The sequence below is a fragment of the Eriocheir sinensis genome, chromosome 3, assembly GCF_024679095.1.
Source record: "Eriocheir sinensis breed Jianghai 21 chromosome 3, ASM2467909v1, whole genome shotgun sequence".
Classification (NCBI taxonomy): domain Eukaryota; kingdom Metazoa; phylum Arthropoda; class Malacostraca; order Decapoda; family Varunidae; genus Eriocheir; species Eriocheir sinensis.
This window is the reverse complement of record NC_066511.1, coordinates 17,416,718-17,436,357: the sequence shown is the minus strand read 5'-3', so window position 1 is coordinate 17,436,357 and position 19,640 is coordinate 17,416,718. Positions and strand designations below refer to the sequence as shown.

Below are 19,640 nucleotides of genomic sequence, written 5' to 3'. Positions count from 1 at the left end.
TTCGCTGCGCCCGCTCAGCCAGCCCAGCGGGAAAGGCGGCAGCAGCTGGTGCCTCCCCTCCCAGCTTCCCACTCTCCCCTCGCTGCCATCGATTATTTCCCGTAAGGAAACCAAGCCGCTGCACCGACACCTACCTTCCATGCTACGTGCAGATGTGGGCGACGACAGGGGAAGGCAGGGAACACCGAAACCAAAGGAACAATACAACACAGCGGTTTGCACAGTGAAAATACCAGAGCGTCGCCGACTGCCGCGCCCGTCCTGCGTGGAGGTCGAGTCTGCTTCTTCGACGAGGCTGCACACTCCCCTCTGCCTGCGCGCGCATGCAGACCCATTTTTCCAGTGCAACGGCTCATTATCCACCCCCACTAGCCTATTCCGCCGATTATAATGAGCTTTAAAATATGTAAACGCTAATATAAGCTCACGCGAGAACCGTCTATCCTTTACAGTCTTCAGCTAGCACTCCACACACAGCCACTCGAACCAGAGTATGATACCTGCTGTTTACTGGTGCGTACCGGTTAAAATCTTTCGAACATGACTAACCTCCAGATTTTTTTTAACAGCCCATCATATTGTGCACGGTAGTTTTTATTTATCTCTACACCACGTTTCCGCTACTGCTATATTACGACCTCACAGTTTACGACATATATCACTGGACGTGATTCCTTTTTTTTTGTTTTTTTTTGGGGGGGGGATTTTCAAGAGGCGTTTGATTAAATTCCACCCAATAAATTATTTTACAAAAACAATATGTTCATGATTTACATCAATGACATCGATGTTGGACTCAATGATTTCATTACAAAATTTGGCGATGACAGAGATTGGGCACTCAGTCCTTAAGACCAAGACAGGTGAAGACTCCAAGATGATTTGTGTAGATTTTCAGCTTGATCTGAAAGATGGAAAGTGCCCTCTATTACAGATAAGCGTCAGACTCTTCAAGTTGGAACTAAAGTTAAGAAATTGTATTATGAAAAGCGTGGTGTGAAACTCGAAAGCGTACAGTGTGTTGGATGTCAAATTTACGTCAAACCTCAAATTCTCCCAGCAATGTAATGACCCAATTAATTCAGCAAACATATTGTGCTTCATTAACAGAAACGTTTCATTCAAGAAAAAAATAAATATTGCCACTATACAATAATCTAGTTAGCTTCACAGAATGTGCAGTATGTACAGTTTTAGTCTCCCACCATGCGAAATCATCAATCAATCATTGGGGGCATACACCAGGGGGTACGTCGCCTCGCCCACCCTACGACGTCAAGCCCGGGGGCCCCTCCGGGCGAGTCTCCATGCAGGCCCCCTTCCCATCCTGATCGAATATCTCCTGGCAGGATATAATCGACTTGCTCAAGCCACGAACTCCGTGGGCGTCCCCTGGCCTCCTCCACTCAGGACTGTCTCTTATAGAGACTACCCGACGAGCAGGATCAGCTTCTGGGTAACGTACCACGTGCCCGATTAGCCGGAGTTGGCGTTGGCGGACTGATTCGACATATTTGTCGAATCAGTCTCACGGATTAGTCCCCGGTTTGACACAAAGTCATTCCAACGATATCCCATGATTATGCGTCGACATTTATTACCAAAGGCATCAATCCGCCTCTCCAAGTCCCTTTTTAGTGTCCATTTCTCACAGCCATAGAATAGAGTAAGACAGGGAGCACAAGGGACTTGAAGATCCGTAATTTTGTCCTTCTGCTCAGTTATCGACAACGCCATATACTCGTGCTGAGCTAGTCCATGACACCGTGGGCCAAGCCAATCCGCCGTAAGACTTCCTGGCGAGACTCACCTTTGTTTTGAACTATGCTACCAAGCTATGTGAAATTTTGCGAGATCTCGAAAAGACACTGCTGAATTGAAACGTTTTTTTTTTTCCCTTAACGTAGGGCAACAAGGACTTTTTTTTCCTCGCGCAACAAACTTTTTTTTTTTTTTTTTTTTTTTTTACCGCAAGGTTCTTATCTCGAGCTTGTTCTCTCGAGAAACGTCACCTTCGCAGAAACCATATCTAATGTTTCAAACTACTTTATGACTGTGGACAAATCTATATGTTTATGATCGATGGCACGTATTGAACGAAAAGCAATGGCACAGAGCTCGAGTGTAAACAATCAACCTGACTGCACCCATTTTTTCTTCACCAACATGATAGTGGTTCAGTGGTTCAGTGCAACACGGTTCATTTGAAAACAAACTTGACTCATTTTATGTTTATTCATGTATTTATTTATTTAATTATTTATTTGTTTATATATTCATTTAAAAGTGGGGTAAGGGCGGGAGGAGAGGGAATTACATAACAGAGTATTCAAAACCTGTAATCGACCCTAAAATCAAAATCAATCTAAATCAAGTAACCTCTATAGGTAACATCCGCTTCAAGTAGGTTGTAGTAGAATTTGCATGATGCTTGTCGTGACAGTATTATAACCCTGATCATTTTACAGAAAATACAAGATTGTCCATTGACACTATTGCCTGCAAGAATCCAGAAAAAAATAATGAAATTAGGAGTTTGTATAGATGCGTGGGAAGGAGTGCGATGGGGAGAGGGTAGAGGCAAGTAAGTCTATCAACAGCTGTGGCAAAAAGGGAATTCAGATAAATGCCCTGTTGAATTTTTGGCATCATTATTAATTCTGCCAGCACCACCAACGGGTTGAGGCCAGTCCTCGGGGCTCCTCAAGATAACCTACCAGAAAAATGGGCCAGGACCTAGAAAAATGGTAACGATAAATAAAAATGATAATGAAAATAATTATTAGGCTATCAAATAATAAAAATAGTTGTAATAATAATAATAATAATAATAATAATAATAATAATAATAATAATAATAATAATAATAATAATAATAATAATAATAATAATAATAATAATAATAATAATAATAATAATAATAATAATAATAATAATAATAATAACAATAATAATAGTAATAGTAATAATAATAATAATAACAACTATCGTAGTGACGATGAGGCGGGCCCTCGTAAATTAGAGAATCACTGTCCGTAAATTCCAGTGTTCTGCAATTCTTTTTATTTTAGATATATATGTCAGGGTAACAGAGTTTTTTTTTTTAACATAGTATTATACTCTTTCGGTTCTACCTATTGGATTGCGTTTAGTTGATAAAAACTTCGGAGCGAAGGGAACAAGCTGAACGTTTTACTGCAGTGCCACGAGACATGTGCCTGCGGGCGTGCCTACCTAAGTAAAAACAAAAAGGATAAAAGGAATTAATAATTAAGTAACACATTGCAAGGAATAGCCAAGCATAGCTATTAACTCACCATATTATCCAACATTTTATTTTGACGATGGCCGCCATCATTTAACTCGGAAATAGGTCGGACAACCCCCTAACAACGGCATGGAAATCCCTTCAAGAGCATTCGTATGATAAGCTTTGCAGGGTCATATGGACCCTAGTTAATTAATTAAGGACAAATTCTCACGCACGATTTTTATTTATTTATTCTATCTTATTGGTTGCATGATTTTTTTCCGCACTATTTTTCGCAAATAATATGCTTTTGGGAGCCATATAAACCTAGGTAATTAAGAATAAATCTGTTCCATCATTTCAAGGGCATACACGCTTGCACGCTTGCTCGCACGCACTCAAAACGACAGAACTACAGGAATACACTCCACAAGCAGAGCCATCACCGAGGTCACGGGGTTGGAGATCAGTGGGTGGTGAAGGGCAGTCGCCTAAGTTAAGGGGGTGGTGGGTAAGCCAAAAGGAAGGGAAGGAAACAAGGGAAAAGAGAAAGGGAAGGGGAAGGAAATAAGGGAAGGGCCGTCGCCGAGATTGTCTTAAATAAATGGAGGAAGAAGGAAGGATAGAGAAGAGGAAGGAAAAAAGGGGATGGGCCGTCATCAATGAGAGAGGGAAGAAGAAAACGAGGGAAGAGATGTCGCCGAGGTTGAAGGGTTAAGGGGTGAAGGAAAAGGAAGAGGAAGAGCAAGGGAAAAGGGGGAAAAATAGGGGGGAAGAAGTCACCCATGGTAAAGGAAAGAGGAAGGAAACAAGGGGGAGGGCCGTCGCCTGGGTAGGGGCGGTATCTTGGTCACGGGGAGTGCGAATATAACGTATCGACCAGTGCAGTGAAATCCTGCCAGCCTTCCTTCCCCCCTTCCTCACCTTCACCTTAGAATATGTGATATATATATATATATATATATATATATATATATATATATATATATATATATATATATATATATATATATATATATATATATATATATATATGTGTGTGTGTGTGTGTGTGTGTGTGTGTGTATTTATTATTATTATTATTATTATTATTATTATTATTATTATTATTATTATTATTATTATTATTATTATTATAATCATCATAATCGTCATCATTATCATTATTATCATTATTATCACCATCATCATCATCATCATCCCTTTACCCGATACCCGTTATCTACTAAAAAAAAAGTGTTCCGAACCCAAACAGCTTACGGTGCTTACTGTAATATCAAAAGGCGTTTCTGCCTCTAAATATTAATGATATGGATGATGGTAATAATAGTAACACAAACAGGATGTCTGTCATGATATCAGTGACGATAATGATAATAGTAATATGCGTAATTCCAACAGGGTAGGATCTGCCTCATACAACATTATTGATGATGATAATGATGACGATAGTAATAACAATGATAATAAGTAAATAAAAACAAAACTAACAAAATATTTTGGTCTCAGTTTCCACGTGTAGTTTCTTTTATTTTATGTCCAGTAACATATGTTAATTGAGAAATATTATGATAGTAATAAAAAAAAAACATGGCAATCACTTACTATAATGACGATAATAAACAACAGGTAGGAATAGGTTTTGCCTTTGAGGTTTGAAGTGCAATTTTCTGCCTTATTTCCTCCATCAATTCATAATTAAATGCCGTGCGAAGAGTTAAATCTCCCCAGCAGACGCCGCGCCCGTTCTGTTTATGTTTTCGTGGTCAAGCGAACACCCAAAGTCTCGTACAGGGAATAGCATATAATTATCTAACCTATAATAACGAGAAAAAAATCAAAGCACGCCGGAAATAAAATGGAAACAACGTTTTCTAACACTAAGATGGACTTACACGTTTCTGAATGCATGTAAAATCAAAGTAACAGTTTCTGAGAGATGCTGATACTGAGGGAAAAATACGTTCTTCATCTCTGCTTTCATCTCTATCGATACTGTGAACTTATTAAAACGCTATGGTTGTTTTCTTAATGTTTCTGAATGCACATAAACATAAATTAACAGTTAGAGATAGCCTGATATGGGGGAGATGAGGAGGGGGGGGGAGGCAGAGCAAGGCCAGCCGTGAAGGGAACCGTCCTGAGATTCAAAAACCAGGTAAATCTTCCTCATTTTTCCGCATTTCTAGCAAGTAGATGCGAGTTTTATGTCCATTATGTGTAGTATCCATTGGAATTAGTGTTTCTGAAGGTGGCGCTGGGGTTGTCACGGGGCGCAGGAGGGGAGGAAGGAGGAAATATTGCCGAGGTGGAGACGGCGGGGAGGACATGGCGGGGGTTTACGGGACATATTCTTTTATCATTTTTGGTTTTTGTAGGAATTTTAGGCATTTCTCAGGGTAGTTTAGTGATCTATTTGGTAGTTTGACTCTTCCTCTGTACTGTGAACGTAGAACAATACTCATTAGAATCCCGTTGATCACATTTTTGGTCTTTGGAATAAGTTGATGTGGGAGTCTATAGGGCTATATTCTTTCATCATTTTCGGGTTTATGTAGGATTTTTAAGCATTTCCAGGGGTATTTTAGTGATCCTTCTGGTAGTGTGATTCATCCTCTGTACTGTGAACGTAAAGAATTAGTCATTTTAACCCGATGGAGCTCCTTTTTGGTCCTTGGAAATAGTTGATGTGGTAGCCAGTAGCGTCCATAGGGCCATAATCTTTTAATATTTTCCTTTTTTTTGCAGGTTTATATTCGTTTTCAGGGGTGTTTTAGTGATCCTTCTGGTAGTTTGACCCTTCTTCTGCACTGTGAACCTAAGGAATTACTCATTAGAACGAGGTTGAGCTCCTTTTTGGCCCTCGGAAATAGTTGATGAGGGAGCCAGAAGTGTCTGTGAATATATATGGCGGCGACTCGAGGACCTTTTGGTGCACTCCCTGACCCGCCGCGCAGATGACAGCCCTTTACCTTTACCTGGCTGAGGTGTGGCGGGCATTTTCTCAGTCTGGCATCATTTGTACTGACTGCCTAGGAACGGTGTACAGTGTGTTTGCTCAAGCCTCCTGTCCTTTTAAATACGGCGGCGGGGCCATCAGGGTGCAATGCCTCACCTATGACGTAATTGCATGGTGGGAGCGGTGTGGGCAGATGCGGGAGGCCACCAAGCTGTATGGGTTTAAATATTATTTTCCGCCATGGGGAGGATGTGATCAAGTGTATTTGGGGTATAAACACGTTTGGGGTGGGCTTTCTAGTTCTGTTTAATTATATTTATCAAAATTATTTAAACTTAACAGGTGGAACCTAACCTAATCTGTGGGGTGGGCCTCCTTCCCCTGCAACCCCCAATTATTACCAAACCAAACCCTGCTTAACCTTCAATGTTTGTGGGGGTGGGGGTGCATTAGGATGTACTTATATTTTTTTATTTTCATTTCTGGACCTGAGTGGTTGCAGCAGTATACACTAACCCAATATTTAGGTGAAACATGTAACAAGTATTTATTACAGTCTCCTGTATGATATCAAACTCGTTGAGAATTGGAACTAGCAGGAATGTAGTTTTCTCCAGTAAATCTGATCCTTGTTGGTATGATTTCCTGTAGCTTTGATGTGTTTGGGCGTCATTCTATACATTTTCTAAGGGGGCTAGGTTACCGTATGATGATGAGGTACGGTAGGTTACTATTTAGGCAAGGTTAAATGATTTGTTGACTTTGTTTACCTAATGGCCACCATTATTTGATAAATCACAATTGATTTTATACTTCTAGATGGTTTACAGTGCAGGATACTATAATAATTCCTCTCTATTAGACTTCATCTTTTGGTGTTTGTGGTGCTATGGAATATGTTGGCAATGATAGCATCATATTTTATTATATACACTTTGCCCTTCCCAAAATTCATCTAAGCTTCTTTGAACTAATTCTGATATATATTCAGATGCAGTACACTCAATAGACAGTACCTATTAGCTATACATGCAGTGACACATTTGGCCACCCGGAGAACTGTTTCATAGGTTCTTCCCCTGGTAAACTCAATTATTTTTTCTGTTTTGGAATTTTGGAATACAAGTATGGAGCCAAATGCCCAAACACTGTACCTGCTGGTCGGGTAAAAATATATATTACCCATTGCTCATTGGATTTAAGGTTTGTGTCGATTTATGGTAAATATGATCACTGAATGGCGAATATACATGGGCCCATATCTACCACATGAATGGCAGAAGTCCAGTCCTGAAGGCAACATGAGACGTTTCCTCTCCTGAATATTATGCTTCTAGCTGTTTTGCTTTCTAGCATTTCTAGTATAATTTATTTTGATGTTAGATGGGTATTATTTCTGAGCGAGTGGTTATTTCGACTTTTGGTCTTAAAGTAAGTGCTATACATACATGGTAGTGTGGTAGACAACACTGAAACTCACAAAAGTCAATAAACAAAAGGGTAAAGTGTCTGCCATGAAGATTCACGCAAGGGCCCTCAGTGACGAAGAGGTGAACTGATAGCCAATTCAGTCTACGTACTTACAGTCTATTCAAGATTATGGATCCGTGGTAAAAATTCAGGACACTCAATCCGTAATGGTAGACCTCGCCACGGCTAAAGGTGCAAGCTTCTATTTACACTAGTGTTCTAAAACTAACAGAACCCAGTTAACCTTAACGAATAGCGACATATCACCACTGTTATTGTAACGTCACTGCTTAGCAGAACCTTTTGCCACTAAAATAGTGACACATTGCCTCTGAAATGATGATCCATCTGCATAATAAGTTGCTCAGATCTCACAAACATGTAATTTCTCACAAATATTTATAATGATAAAAAGACACTAAGATTAAAAAAAAAAAAAATAGCATCAAGCACTGGAGTGCTATGGGTGTTTTAATAGGTATCTATTACAACACCCATCGCACTCCAGTGCTTGATGCTATTTTAGATAGTTACAGCAACAGTTCTCAGTGCTAAGGATTCCTTTCATATTGGTGTATTAGCCAACTGGACATAACGATAATTATTTATATAATTTCACTCCACAGCTGTACCAGGTTGTGAGCCTCTTGAGTCTGAGACATAGGTAAAATAAAAATAGGTAAAAAGCTTGCCATTCACTGATATTGTAAATGAATGATAGAAAATGCCAGAGGGATATTCAGTTTAGGTTGAAGAGGTGTCTTGATACTTCTTGCTTGGAAGTATCAAGTATTCAAGTCATAGGAAATAGAAAGGAAGGCTGTTCCAGAGTATACCAGTTTATAGTGATGAAGAAATTAAAAAACTTGTAAACTTTTTCCACAGGAATTTGGGTAGCATAGTATGAGCTGGCATTTTGTGCTGTGACACAGCAGGCGTGGAGGCATGTAATTAGCAATTTCAGAGGAGTAGTTTTTTTAAAGTATCGATAAGAGATGGATAGGGAAGAAAGACTGCGGCAGAATTTTAGAGGTGGAAGACAGTCATTAAAAACTGATGATATGAAAAGTCTTTGACTCTGTGCTGTCCAAGAGTGCAGTGTTAATGGACCCTTTCCCTCACATGATATGTACACACACACCATACAGGGGTAGGCAACACCCTTATATATTTTTAGCAACTGGGAGACAGAGGTGATACAGAATGCTTAATCTTGAGGGAGTTGATTTAGTAATCAAGGAAGTATGAAGTTTCCAGTTAAGATTTTGAGTTAAGAATACCTGTAGAATGTTTAGCATAGAGGGGTACAGTTGTGTGTTATCAAAGAATAAGAGATAGGCATGTAGAAGGTTGTATTAAGTTCACAGGTGGAGGAAATTAAATAAACCATTCTCCTTCTACCCCATTTAGAAATGATAGCATGGTCAGAGATTAATCATTCTGTAACATTCAACCCTGATTGTGTAATTATTGTTGTGAGTATGATTTTTTGAAAAGTATTGAGTGATGCAGAGTAGATTCACTGACATGAGTGGATAGAGCAGTTTGTTTTGGAAAGAAAATCTTCGATGAACTAAAGAGAATATCGTCAATAGAACTTGTTTATAGATTTAGGTGTAGGAAAGTCATTGTACAACAGGAAAAATAAATCGGCCTGAAAGGAAACTAGAGATGAAAGTAGACTGAGTGGTAGAATGTATGGGAGAGTATTTTAGAAGCAAAGATTTGTGCCAGACTTGGTCAAAAGCTTTCTAGGTGTCTAAGGCAACTGCAAATGTTTCACCAAGATGGCTAAGAGAGGATGACCAGGAATCAGTTAGGAGAACAAGATAACCAATAGAATGCTCCTTGTGAATCTGTACTGGTGATTAGAGAGAAGCTTAGACGTTGATAGCCACAGGTTGTATGTAAGCATATCTCCAGCAGGAAGGAAAGATAGAAATTGAAAGGCAGAGGCAATAACAGCAAGGTGTCGGCATGGAAGCACAGTTTTTAAGGACACTTGGAAAAACTCTATGTTTCGTAAGCCCTCTTCAGGCCAGAAAGGGCATAGAAAACATTAATTATTTATTTTTTATTTTTATATCAGGCATACTAAGTCGCCGGGGTGAAGGGGGACAAGATGAGTAGGCTGAATCTGCCCAAAATCTCCCAGAGTGGAATATATAGTGAAAGCTTATGTGAAGTGTTTAGTTTTAAAGACAGGTGTATCAGCTGCAGTGCCCCTTGGATTAAGGAGAGCTGGGAAAAATGTAGAAATAAAATTGCTGGGGATATTTTTGGATAGGTGCCAGAAGTCTTGAAGAATTAGAATTAGCAAGATTTTGGCATTTCCTATTGATGAAAGAGTTTTGGGTAAGCCGAAGAATAGAGTTGGCTTGATTCTGAGCATGTTTGTCAGTGGTTTGGAAAGATTGGTACTAGCCTTTACCGAAGACATGTTGCTAAAAATTAACACTTCATTTAGTAGAGCTCATGATCAGTTTAAAAGGACGTAGCTGGATGTTTTCAAGTAATTAGAATGTAAATTTTTTTTTTATTTTTTTTTCCAAAACACCTTGCAAATTCCCACAAACCTTTGCAAACATGTAATGCCTCGAGTTTAAGGCACAGAGGGAACGGGCTTGTTATGACAGGTGGCCAGTCAGCTGTAGAGGATATCTTTACATAATTATAGTTGTGTGTGTGTGTGTGTGTGTGTAGTGAGTGCATGTGGAGAGCAACATGTTTTTCTTCACATAGCCTCCAGGACACACCAGCAGGCCTTGAAAGTCGTGCAAGTAGAAGTCGAGATAACCTGTTCCTTGATATCTTTTTTACCAACCCTCCCCCCCACATATTTGCCCCTGTTAGCCATTCACCCCTCAGAAAAAATAATTACTTCTAGTTTTATTTGTTTTTATTCTTATTCATTCGATGTAAGGCCTACGTTGCTGTGTTGTTTGTCCTATTATCCCTGTTTGCTGCCTTGCTTAACTAAAGCCCCAAATACACTGCCGAATTTTGGCTCACGAATGTGCGCGAATATCATCCGAATCGTGTGTCGTCTAAATTCTCTTTCTTTCTCGGGACACCGTTGACGTCCACCACCACACGCGACTTTTGACAGTTGATCACGACCGCCACGAAAGTTTAATGTTGCATGAAAAATTCGCTGCCGTTCGCCGAATGTGCACGAATGCAAATGGACGCCGAATTGTCGTCCATGTCACGGTATATCGCGAACAATTCGCCCGATTCACAGTGTTCGGCAATTGTCGCCAATTTTGACCGTTGAGAAAAATATTCATATGCAAATTGTCGTCCGCCGGACATTCGGACATGTAACGAAAATATTCGAAAAATGACCGGGAAACATAAATTAGGTCAGAATGGGAATGACTAGGGTCTGTCTATCTATCTATATTTCTCTCTTTAATCTCTCTCTCTCTCTCTCTCTCTCTCTCTCTCTCTCTCTCTCTCTCTCTCTCTCTCTCTCTCTCTCTCTCTCTCTCTCTACATATATATATATATCTATATATATATATATATATATATATATATATATATATATATATATATATATATATATATATATATATATATATATATATAATAAATAATACTATAATAATAAATAGTAAACAAGAAAATATGAAAAACAAGAAGAATCATGACTATATAAAATAGGTATGGTTTACATTTTTTTTTATTCATTAATAATTAATTTATTTTTTTTTTTTATTTTATTCTTAATATCATTATTCTGCCATTATTTAACCTTTGTTTCATTTTCAGTATATATTATTTATTTTCTCTTCATTTACTGGTTTTTTTACTGATATACGTAAACATTCATTCATTTCTAAAATATCTGTAGGAGAGCAAAACAAAAACTGTTTTATACATTATATTTTTTACACATACTATCACATATATTACCACATATTACCACATGGTATTTACTGCCCACAATTATGTCCTGTCAGGCCACTGCTCCCCGGGTGTTGTAGTAGTCCATGAGGGGCATCAGATGATCAGCTGTCAGAAATCTTGGCACTCCGGAGAATTGTCCCCGACATGTCACCGACACTTCGGGGACATGCGAAGACAATTCGGAGACTCGTCGCCAGTTATTCCGCGACAAAAAAAAAAAAAAAATTAAAATTTCAAATTTTGAGCTCGGCGACATGGACGCCGAATAGTCGGCGACATGTCTCCGAATTGTCTTGAGCATTCGCCAACATGTCGCTAAATGGTCGCAAACTGTAAGAATCTTGGTCATGTCGGCGAATCGGTCGCCGAATTTTTTCACGAACTGATTCGGCGTCAAGTTCGTGGCCAAAATTCGGCAGTGTATTTGGGGCTTTAGTCACCTCCACCAACAGTTGTTTTTTTTTTCCTTATTTTTCTTTTGGGTTAACTGTTGCAGCACCACCTACTACCATCTCTCCATCACCACCTTCAAGTTGCATTGTCAAGATGTACTATCTAAATTTAAATACACTTTTAGGACAGCGCACCACTCCGATTACGCACTTTTCTATAAATAATACTTAATATATACCCTTTTATCAGCACGGTATGTAGTATAAATTCTTCAACAGATATCCGGGTCTTATAAGACTCCTAAATCTTCACGGCAAAACCTGCATGGTGGAGTACTATTTAAAGCAACTAGATTATACAGCTGGTCACCTTCAGTGGCGTCACTACGTTTCTTCAGTCAGTCAGTTAGTTTAGTGTACTTGTGAGGTACAGTTACAATGAAACGAGGGATGCTTCCTTCACCACTTCCGTAAGAGCGTGGCAACTTGTCACTTACGTTTCTTGAATCAGTGCGGCCAGTCATTGTGTGTGAGGTAATACGCGAAACCCCACGGGAGGGATGAACTCTTCGCCACCACTTAGGCGGGAGCAGGACAACTCGTGTATTACCTTAACTTATCTGTTTGCGTTATGTCATGTCAGTCATTTAATTGTGTGTGGTAATACGCAAGGTTCCAGTGCAGAGAAGGGCGGTTTAGCACCGTATACGCAAGAACCGAACAACTTATTACGTAAACTGATGTAGTAAAAACACCTGCATTATGGGTCTGCTGTCTTCATGAAGTATCAAAACACCACTGGAACGTTTTTTTTTTATAGGATCAGCGTAGTGCGACCATTTTTTTTTGTAAGGCGGGGTCACTCCTTTACCGCAAAAAGGAAAAAAAAAAGAATCACTTCGTCAGTTGCGTGGTGCTTTGTAAGGTTCGTTTTGCAGCAGCGATACTCACTAGGAGGAGGACGACCACGAAGAAGAATGTGCTTGAGAGGGGGGATAAATACAAGGGGAATAGGAAGAGGGGGTGACATTAGTAAGCTTGTAGACTTGTTTTTATTTGTATGGGGGGACGACCAGTGAACTATCGCTACTGGAAGGGATCGGAGTGGTGTTCTTTATATTGTCCCGCGCCTCGTGATTGGGTTTGTGGCGAAGGCCGCCACAATATCATCTGGGCGAAGGGGAGAACGGGTTTTCTTGAGGGGGGGGGGGGGTCAGAGAGGACATTGTGCTTGAGGGGATGGGGAAGAGGAGGAGGAGAGAGAGAGAGAGAGAGAGAGAGAGAGAGAGAGAGAGAGGACGGGTCAGGGGGAACTTAGGTTAAGCTATAAGGTGAAGGACGGGGGAGACCAAATTACTGAAGGGGAAGAGGGGAGCTATTACGCGAGAGTTGAGGGAGGAGAGATAAGAGGCAGAAGGGGGTGAAGGGGGAAAGTTTCAGTTTTAAAGGGAGGGGGAACAACGAAAAAGACAGAAGGAAAGGGGAAGAGAGAGAGAGAGAGAGAGAGAGAGAGAGAGAGAGAGAGAGAGAGAGAGAGAGAGAGAGAACGGATCACCCCGGGCGTGGAGAACAGGGAGGAGGAGGAGCAGGAGGAGTAGGCAGGCAGGCAGTGGACCCCGAGCGAGGGTGGTGAGCGCGCAGGAATCAATGGAGGGGCTCGCTGGGCGGGCGGCAGCGACGGACGGCGGGGACAGTGTCAGGCTACGGTGCGGGAGGCAAGCGGCAGCGTCCTCTCACCAGGTAGGTCATAATACTCAATAATACTCGCTTCTCTCCGCTCTCTCCCCCACTGTCTCCTCTCAGCGTTCAGTTTAATAACGTTACGCAACCCGCACGCTTCTCCCTCGATCAGTATGCAGCGGCCTTTGTCATTAGGTATTCGATGATTCTGCCTTCGTTTGTGTTGGTTGGGTATGGTGCTGCTTCGTTGTCTCTCTCTCCCTTCCTCCTCCTCTCCGTAAATTGGCATGTCCCGTCTGGAAGGGTTACCTATTCTTCCTCGGTCTTCATTTGTTGCTATCCATGGCTTATGTTTTGGGTTGGTTAGTCATTATGTGTTGCTGTCTTGCTTTCCCGGAGTGTACTGACCAATACTCCTTACCTCCTCTTTCTCCAGCAGTTTCACTTCATCAGTGGGTCAGGTTAGGTGTTTGGCTTTGTTGTGTTATTCTCCAAAGATACACTTGACTATACTCTAAACGCCTCCTCCATATCTGCCCCTTCTTTATAGTTCTGTATTTATCTCATTTTGTACGTGGTTGTCTATGTTTTGCCTGGAGTGCCAGTTTCACCTGCTCGCGGTTGCCTGCTATTGGGAGGGGCGGGGAGTTTGTATGGGCGGGAAGGTAAACCAAGTGGCTCATAAGAACATAAGAAGTCCGCAAGAGACCAGTAGGTCTATAAACGGCATCTCCTGTAAACCCCACACCGGCTCCGTCATTATCATCACCTTTTACTTGTTTGTTAGTGGTGGCTTCCTCCTCATGAAGTGCGTACCCACTTAGAGACTTGGCCCCTGTGGCCTTGATGACTCTTCCTTCCCCCGTGCACCTAGTGACTCCCCTCCCCTCGTTATTTATATCATCGCCAACTTCCATCACTCACACATCGTTACTCGTCCCCTATCCCGATCTGGCTGCTTGACGTGTTCCGTGTTTGTTTATTAGTACACGACCTCTGCGCCACGCCGCCACTGTTGTTGGTGCTCCGTTTGCTCGCTCTTCCACCTGCAACCTTGGCTGCTCGACCTTGCCCGCTACCGTTCCCTTCCGTCTCGTCTCGTCTCGTCTGGTCATAGCAGGTAGTGGCGGCAGTGCACTGGCCAACGTGTGCCACTGGTGACGAGGAGGAAAACGATCGGTCTATCTACCTACCCACCCCCCTACCCACACACACACACACACACACACACACACAAAGCAAGTCGATTTTTTGGTATAGAAGAAAGTGTTAATGTGTAAGCTGTGTATGTGTATGGATTGCCTGCTTGCTTATATGAGAGCGGTCTAAGGACGACGTGTTTATTGATTACGCGGCGTTGCAAGATAGAAAAAAAAAGTATCTACTGATTAATCGAAAGCGGCAGACTGTAATGTGAAAGTTGTTTATATGTGTGTATGTGTGAGAGTGGCTGAAGGAAGTCTTATTGATTGGGCAGCCTAACGAAAGAAAACAAATATTTATTGATCAAAAGCCATGCTCTATATATCAAATCGAATTAGCTAACTTTTTTGTGTGTGAACGTTACTGTCACCTATACTACCGCTCGTAAAACTTCAACCACTCTACTTTCGAGTACTTCTGAAAAGGTTATGGAAACTAGTGTTGCGGAAGGCGGGAAAGCGGGTCGCGGAATGTAGGAGGGAGACAGTGTGAGTTCCCTCTCTCGGTGACAAAGTGCTGGTAGTGCTGGAGGTGTTGGTGAACCCAGCCTAGTGTCTCCGCCACCACGAGTGTACCATGAAGAATCTCGAGGGAGAGGAAGATGGAATACTGATAAATAGAAGCACAACATGGTGGAAGGAAAATGAGTGTGGTGATGAAGGTATTGGTGAGGACTTGTGACTTGTGTAATGCGACGAAAATAGAAAGTCGGGACGATGGAAAGAGATAAATATATACTAGGCAGCGTATAAAGCAGGAAGAAAGGAAGGGCACGGAGAACGAACGTGCTTGAAATACATTTGTAGTTAAACACCTTAAAGAAGCGACTTGGAATTATGTTGAATTTCCTATTGCAATTATTTCTTACTTCGATTAGTTGGAGAAGGAGAAAGGAATACTGACATGTTCCCGTGTTTCCTCTCTAATCCACAATTATTATTAGTATTGTTGAACAAATATGGTGATCTTGCATTAATACATACTATCACTGAAGGTAAACTTGTAATCATAAATACCGTACCTATCTTGGTCTGGTCATCAGTCAGTTTGTCAGATTTCCGAGCCATTTGCCTGTTGGGTTGTAGGGTTGTGCTTGTTTCCGTACTTTGTCTGTCTTTCTGCCACGTTCCTGTCTAATTTCCTGTCTCATCTACGTCTGCCTTCTGTGTGTGTGTGTGTGTGTGTGTGCATAATCTTGTTGAATCTCCCTGTTCGGTCTTGCCTGGCTTATCAGTCTCTCTCTCTCTCTCTCTCTCTCTCTCTCTCTCTCTCTCTCTCTCTCTCTCTCTCTCTCTCTCTGCGTTATATTTCTTTATCCGCCTCAACCGTAAGTGTCTTGTGTCAGTCTTTCAGTCAGTCTCGTATATAATGTCTACCCTGTCTTGTTACTCCGAATCCGCATGTGTTTATGTAAGCCTGTTTTGGTATTTCAACACATACCCTCGTCTTTATTGGTTCTATGTGTATTTTTGTCTTTATTGTATTATATATGTGTGTGTCTATGGCTTTACCTTGTCTAATGGTTGCCTGTTAGTCGGATTGTATACCTATCTGTCAGTCTGTATTTCTGAATATATATGACTTCGTGTGTGTGTGTGTGTGTGTGTGTGTACGCGCGCTTCCTGCAACGAGAGAGAGAGAGAGAGAGAGAGAGAGAGAGAGAGAGAGAGAGAGAGAGAGAGAGAGAGAGAGTCTAACAGGCAACCATTAGACAAGGTAAAGTCACAGACACACACATATATAATATAATAAAGACAAAAATACACTTAGAACCAATAAAGACGAAGGTATGTGCTGAAAGACTAAAACAGGCTGACATAAAAACACACGGATTCGGAGTAACAAGACAGGGTAGACATATACGAGACTGACTGAAAGACTGACACAAGACACTTACGGTTGAGGCGGATAAAGAAATGTGAGAGAGAGAGAGAGAGAGAGAGAGAGAGAGGAAAAAAAACAGCCATCGATTTCCCGGACTATCAGTAAGGACGCTTGGCAGCAGTCCGTGGCGGCGGGGTTGACGGTGGAGGTGGGGATGGGGATGTCCCAGTTAGAAGGTCGAGGATGCATGCGGGGGAGCATAATAAGTGCCATGAGAGTGGGTAAAGAAGGTGAATTAAGGGGCGTATATACTCATTTACTTCCTGCCATGCGTTGCCCCGCCTCCGCTCGTACTCAACCTCTTTTCGTATACGTTGGTGTTTAAAGCTTGTGGTGGGAGGCGGTGGATATTGATGATTGCGTAATGTATATGGGTATAAGTAAGGTGAATTGGGGGTGTATATACATATTACCTCGTATGTGTTGCCTCGCCTCCTCTGAATATCTACCTTCTTCGTACGTTGGTGTTTTGAGCCCGTGGTGGGAGGCGGTGGATATTGATTGCGTAATGTATAAGGAAGGTGAATTGGGGGGTGTATATACATATTACCTCCTATGTGTTGCCTCGCCTCCTCTGAATATCTACCTTCTCTCGTACGTTGGTATTTTGAGCCCGTGATGGGATGCGATAGGTTTGGATGGTTGTATATAACACGTGCAGTCAGCCAGTCAGTCAATCAGCATTACTCAGCTCGTGAAGTAACGCGAAGGCGGTCTAAAACTTGTGCCATTTGCAGTTAGCAGTGTCCATCTTTAGTTTTCGTTCTTTTCTTAATTTATCGCTTAGATTGAAGCCGAAATGTGGTGGATTTGGATGATTGCATAACATGTACAGTCAGTCAAGAAAGTATTATCTAACAACCCGTGAAGTAATAATATGAAGTCGGTCTAAAACTTGTGCCATTTACAGTGAGTAGTGTTCATCATCTCTGGTTTTCGCTCTTTTTGTTCATCTATCGCTTATAATGAGGCCGAAATATTTTGACCAACTGTACTTGGATTTTTCGTGGCCGGAAGAGATTGGCGAGTTGGATGCCCAAATATAATTATTACTAAATGAAGTTTGGGAGAGGCATGCGTGCCTTGCACAACCTCTTAAGTATTGTTTCGTCCTTTTTTTTTTTTTTTTTTTTTTACTGTCGTGAGTTATCAAACTAATTCAGTGGCAGGTTCTATTATTCATCACCGCCAGACCGACCCGATGGACGTTTCAAAAAGAAACATCCAATGCACCATCATCATCATCATCACCATCATGGCCACCTTCCTTTCACGGAGTGGCTGGGTCATCTAACTATTGATCTTCACCACCCGAGTCACCGTGACCACCTTCCTCTCATAGACTGGCCAGGTCATCCAGCGATCGATCCCTTATCTACTCACCACTTAAATCGTCATCACCACAACCACCACCATGACGACCACTACGACCACCACCACCATTACTACCTTCCTTTCATAGACTGCTTGAGCGATCCATGTGTAGATCATTGCCATCTAAATTACCTTAATCATCATCACCATGGCCCAGTTTCTTTTATCAGGTGGCAGGTTCATTTTTCCATCAACCCGTCATCCGCCTACAACTCATCATTACCTCTGCCACCGTGATCACCTTCCTTTCGTAGAGTGACCGGCCCGCCTATCCATCAATCCGTCATCCGTCTTTTCATTGGCGTCTCCTTTGACAACGGACGTGCACTCTCGTTAATTGAAAGGATCATTACTTGTAGGAGCTTATCATGCATTATATATTACGTGCGTTAGGATAATTGAATCCATCTTCATCCCTGTTTGTGGTCTTGAATATGTATCCAGGATATTGACTTGCTGTATGGCTTGTATAACTCTACGTGTGTATTCGAGTTGCCATTTGAACTGTCTGAAACCTTTCGATCTGGACAGGGTTTAGTATGTCCCGTACCTCGACTCCATGCCTTAGTCTCATGCAAAGAAATAAAAAAATCACCAGCATACGTTTAGCTTCTATGTTTCTATTAGTTTAGAGCTGTGTATGTAATGAAACTACTCAAACTACACACACACACACACACACACACACACACACACACACACACACACACACACACACACACACACACACACACACACACACACACACACACACACACACACACACACACACACACACACACACACACACACACACACACACACACACACACACACACACACACACACACACACACACACACACACACACACACACACACACACACACACACACACACACACACACACACACACACACACACACACACACACACACACACACACACACACACACACACACACACACACACACACACACACACACACACACACACACACACACACACACACACACACACACACACACACACACACACACACACACACACACACACACACACACACACACACACACACACACACACACACACACACACACACACACACACACACACACACACACACACACACACACACACACACACACACACACACACACACACACACACACACACACACACACACACACACACACACACACACACACACACACACACACACACACACACACACACACACACACACACACACACACACACACACACACACACACACACACACACACACACACACACACACACACACACACACACACACACACACACACACACACACACACACACACACACACACACACACACACACACACACACACACACACACACACACACACACACACACACACACACAGTCTTGGTTAATAATGTATGTGTCTGTTCTGCTGGCTTTTGACTGCATTCGTCACGTCTTTATACCAGGTAGCTGTGCCCCAGGTGTTGTTTCGGGAAAGTGTTAAAAGTTTTGATGTATTGAA

At 41.8% G+C, this 19,640-nt stretch overlaps 2 protein-coding genes across 7 annotated transcripts in view; one reads left to right on the top strand and one right to left on the bottom strand.

Moving 5' to 3' along the window:
- LOC127005838 (synaptic vesicle glycoprotein 2C-like) overlaps positions 1–654 on the bottom strand; it is a 38,977-nt gene extending 38,323 nt beyond the window's left edge. For 2 of the 3 annotated variants that reach the window (XM_050875048.1, XM_050875037.1), the window contains exon 1: positions 135–654. Coding sequence is in view for 1 of the 3 variants with exons in the window: in XM_050875029.1 (XP_050730986.1) it covers positions 234–325 (92 nt within the window). In the remaining 2 variants the exon portion in view is untranslated. The remainder of the gene's footprint in view (positions 1–134) is intronic. The other variant, XM_050875029.1, reaches the window with a different exon arrangement.
- Positions 1–19,640, top strand: part of LOC127005846 (CTD small phosphatase-like protein 2-B) — a 44,678-nt gene that overhangs the window by 7,515 nt on the left and 17,523 nt on the right. The window contains exon 1 of one of the 4 annotated variants that reach the window (XM_050875096.1): positions 5,349–5,408. The exons of 2 other annotated variants lie outside the window; for them this stretch is intronic. The gene's annotated coding sequence lies outside the window, so the exon portion shown is untranslated. Of the gene's footprint in view, positions 1–5,348; positions 5,409–13,576; positions 13,727–19,640 lie in introns of those variants that run through there. One more of the 4 variants, XM_050875107.1, reaches the window with a different exon arrangement.